This window comes from Coptis chinensis, chromosome 9 (genome assembly GCF_015680905.1).
Source record: "Coptis chinensis isolate HL-2020 chromosome 9, ASM1568090v1, whole genome shotgun sequence".
Taxonomy (NCBI): Eukaryota; Viridiplantae; Streptophyta; class Magnoliopsida; order Ranunculales; family Ranunculaceae; genus Coptis; species Coptis chinensis.
The window spans coordinates 58,129,783-58,134,580 of NC_141464.1; the positions used below are offsets into that span (position 1 = coordinate 58,129,783).

At 38.4% G+C, this 4,798-nt stretch overlaps 1 protein-coding gene across 1 annotated transcript; it reads right to left on the reverse strand.

Moving 5' to 3' along the window:
- Window positions 1–589: 589 nt before the first annotated feature.
- LOC147476947 (adenylate-forming reductase 06235-like) lies at window positions 590–2,657 on the reverse strand. Its single transcript, XM_086584545.1, has one exon. The coding sequence runs from the start codon at window positions 2,539–2,541 to the stop codon at window positions 874–876; it is 1,668 nt and encodes a 555-aa protein (XP_086440671.1). The 5' UTR covers window positions 2,542–2,657; the 3' UTR covers window positions 590–873.
- Window positions 2,658–4,798: the final 2,141 nt, after the last annotated feature.

Sequence of the window (4,798 nt, forward strand, 5' to 3'; positions counted from 1 at the left end):
TCGAATAAAATTAGTGAAACGTTTTAATTATATATATTGCTAAATATATATTATAATTTCTCTTTAAGTGTACCGAATTTTTGAAATCCGAATTTTTATTTCAAAACGTTTATTACTCGTATAAAACATACTACGTATTATTAACGTATTGCGAATTTTTTACCAAATTTTTCTAACATGTAAATGAATGAAACTTGAATTATTCCCGTATCGAAAAATTCTTGTATTCCGAATTGCTAACAAGGATTCACGGTACTATTTGCTTTTACTGTTCATGGGTATTGTTCATTTTTAAGTGAATAGTGACAGACGGCCACCAATTCTACAAAATGCTAAAAAAAAAGTCCATTAGACTAGTTTTTCATATTTTGGCAAGCCAAATTTGGCTGGCAAACTAAAACGTCTAAAAAATCCTATGTGGCACCCTTTTGCATCCCATTTTAACATCTCTCCATTGGACTTGGTCTGAGTACATCAAGTATCTGTGTGTCTGACCAATATGTATTTTCTACCGTCATAATATATTTGGAGGATTGAATTTTTGCTTCAACAAAAAATTTCTCTATTTAGATTATTGCGCATATCAAAGTGCATTAAATTAAACAAATAATTAAGAGTTCAAAATTATGAAAAAGAAAACAAAAGGCATAAATGTTTGCATACAAGTATACAACAAACTATAAGCTAGCGGCACAATAATATCAACATAGGAGACAAATATACACAGATCTTAAACTTACGTCCCACGTTTGTACAATTTATGTACCAGTTAGCCCCATAGTAAAACTTCTCGGAACAGTAGCAGTCGCAAAATTTAATCTTGGTGACAGTATCCAAACACACAGATTTTAGAACTTGCACACGTACTTAATATCAAGAGTCCCAGATGGGGCCAAAGGCTGCAATTCCAGCACCCTTGCAAGCATTGACAACGTCTCTGCTCCCTTCAGGATTGCTAGTGACAATAACCACCTGAGCTCCCCACCTCTTAGCTGCAGCGATACTCATTTGTGACACGTTAGGTCGACCTGATATTGCAGTGTCATGAACTATGACCTTGTCACTAGGAAATCCACTTACCGCCTCTTTTATTTCTTTTCCGAAGTTTTGCTCAATACCCTTTGCAATCCACAATAAGCACACCTTGGCCGAGCATGGCTGCAAGAGGAATGATAGAAACACGCATATTCCCGACCCTGTTGCAACCACAAGTACTCGGTCGTACATATTAACGAGATAAGGGAGGCCAGCAAAGTGCACTTGTCGGACCCATAGGTGGCTTGGTGGCTTTGAAACTAAGGACTTTGTGAAGTCACCGACTGCACCAGCAAGCATCATGTGGTCTTTCACACCATCTGATATGATTCCAAATGCGTGCCACTCTGAAAGTGGAGATGGGCTAATTCTCCCTAATATCCCAGCTTTCACTCCCCCCTCAAACTTGATAATTGAAGCATGGCCAGAAGGGGCAGTGACCTTAACTGGAACTCGTCGGACTGTCAGCCATGGAAGTACAATTGTTATGGTGATGGCTGCTGTAAACCAAAATTCTTGCTCTTTTATCAAACGTGAGAGTCTTAAATTGTATGATTTTGAAGTTGGATCAAAGGAGATGGTGAGGATGATAAATGCCCATAAGAGGGCAAGAGCAGTCCATCCAGCAAATCGATGGGTTCGCTCAAAGATGTTGTGATGCAAATGTCGAACAAGAGGAAATGCGGCTAAGGATGACAAACAAAGGAGAGAGAGAATGGTGGAAGCAACTCCAATGATCAATAAAGATGTGTTGTCTCTGTCCTTAAGGGTGAGAACAAGTGAGTACACAAGCCAAACTATTGAAGATACACCACAACCACTGTGTATCCCACCAAGGCATTGTAAGAATGAAGTGGTGGCAGTCTTCAGTGGGAGAGGTATCCATGACCAGCCCAACACATTTACTGCCAACCAGAAGACAACACGTAACAAGGCTTCGCTTCGACATAAAGTCAAGGCTAGTATGTTACCAATGGAAAAGAGAGTTGCTTTGTTCCTAGCATATGGGAAATACCCAGTTGCAGCCAGAACAAGAAGTGTGATATTTATAGCCAAGCACACTACAAAGAGTCTTTTGTAGACAGTGAACAGGCCTTGATCGAGAAGTATAACCGAAAGCCTTGATTCCTTAGGCCTAGCAACCTTGGGTGGTTGCTCTCTTTTACTAGGGAAACGAACTTGTTTTTGTTGCTCAACATCAAAGCTTTCCTCGCCTTCATCTCCTTCTAATATACTCCCAACCAATTCATTTTCATCATCCTCGTCAATGTCTAAATCACAGAAATGGCTGCTTGGTCGACTCATAGACCGATGTAAACTACCAGAAAATGAAGGAAATACTTTGAAAGAGCTTCTTTGATTCCATGGGACCCAAACTTTCTCTCCATCATGCAGTAGGCTCTCATCTTGGGCGGGAGAAATATCAATGGAAAATGGGCTTGATGTTGGAGGTTGTATCTCAAATGACACTCCCCGACAACTCGAAAACCTCCCTATTTTCTTCATTACAAATCTCTCACTCTAGTAGTGATTCAAGTGTTAAAAGAAGAATGAGAAAGCAGAAATCTCAAAGGCTTAAGTGTGGGATACGCTCACATACCTCATTGAGTGTATATATAAGCTTTATGGAGAATTTTTAATTAAAAAAAAGGCACACTAATTTATGTAAGTCTAGTTTAATTAGTGTAAGGGACATCTCATCAGTCACGTGATGCACGCATGACGACTCCCTTAGCATAATGCAACCCCTAGACATACAAACACTCGCCGCACTCGCATGCTCAGTAACATTTGCATGCTAAGCAACAGTCGCATACTCAGTAAATCAGTGATTCGTGACATCATTACCTACTACTGTCATCATTACCAGCTTATTCCTAAGCCTCATTTCCGCCGTAATACATGCACCATTACAACCATACACCATCATTATGGATAACACTATAATTACATCCTATGCTAATTCAAATAGACCTACAACTGCTATCCACGCGCCCTTCACAGCCACATGTCATCCATCTCGACCACACATCTACTCGTCATTACACGTGCCGCACTCTCAATGACTATAAAAGCCACCCTTCAGAGCTACGTGTGGCTTGCTTCCAGTCTCACTAATACAGTGCTGGATACATAGGCACCCATGAAGAGCAGCCGTTAATACTACACAAAACCATCCCATCTTGATTATCTAAACTTATTAGCTAAGAAATAATTCCTAATCCTTGATGTAAATTTAGACATTTACAATTAGTAACAAACAACCACACGCGAAATTGCTTATCTTTTTCCTGCTTGTTTCTGATACAAATAGATGCTCATCTCACTATCACAACCACACCTGAAATTGCGCACTTGTGCATATATCTAGTTCAAGTCTTTGAATATAGTATTGAATCCATACAGTACTTGGACTTTCAGTCGTTGACATTATTTGACATTAATATTCTGTTATATGACAATATGAGTAGTGATTTATTTTGAATATTTCTTCAAATCTTAATATAGAATCTTGAATAATATTTTGGCTTTCTGTAGATACATTTGAATGCTTCAAACGGAAAGTTGAATTTCGTATACGACAGGGAACTACAACTTACGGAGAAAGTACAGTTATCCGGTTGTCACAATGAGACTCCACATCGCCACATGTCAACCAGAAAGCTTCACGAGTTCTGTCTTATACATGCATTTCTTATTGCGGGGTCGCTCTGTTATGCATATAGCAAGACAAAAGTCACAAAACAAATTAAAAAAATGTACGTAAACTAATCAAAGCTCCATTAGATCGTTGTGCTTTAGAACGTACACACCATATATAAGATTTTTATACAATGGCAAACTGTTATTACTCTAAGAGCTCGAACTTGTTCCGAGTCAGATTCTTATATATATCGAGAGGATGCCTCTGTCCCTCTGTAAGGACACGCTGGTTTGTCCTGGAGGGGCCTTAGTGCCTTGCCTCCAGATTTACGTCTCCACAACCTGCTATATCTTGAGAAAAAACAAAACGAAAAAAAAAAAAAAAAAAAAAAAAAAAAAGAAATGACATCCTGTGGCCCTTCAGGCCATCAACTTGCTGGACCTGAAAATAGTCGGAAATCTCAAATTCAATAGATAACATAGTCAAGAGCGCGCGTAGATATATATTTGAAAATTACCAAGTTGTTTGATATAGGTTGGTGGTTAGCAGTTGGCATCAATGTTTTAAAAACCGAACCGGTGATCGAACCGATTTTTTGTTAAAATGGTTCAACCATGGTTCGACTCGGTCGGACCGATTGATGTTTATTTTACAAATTTTTTAATAATTACAATAATAAAATGAATAAATATATGTTTTAATTCAATATTAATTGGTATTATATATCAAAATAAATTTATTATACAAGAAATACATAGTAGTATGTTGGTTTGGAGTTTGGATTATCTTGTTTAGGTGTTAGGTTCAACTCCCCACATTATCAATTTTTCAAAAAAAAAAAAAAAAAAAAAAATATAAGGGTGATCCGGTTTAGAGCTGAACCGGTTTCGCCGGTTCAACTACGGTTTAAATTTAGACCGAGAGTCCAACCATAAACTCAAGTTTCAACTGAACCGAACCGAAAATTTACCGGTTCCGATCGGATCCCGGTTCAACCACCGGTCCGGTCCGGTTTTCTAAACACTGGTTGGCATCATATATACTGGAACTCGCTAATGGAGGTGATTATCTCCGTATAGTAATTTGTTCAAGTTGAAACTTGAAACGCATTACGTACTG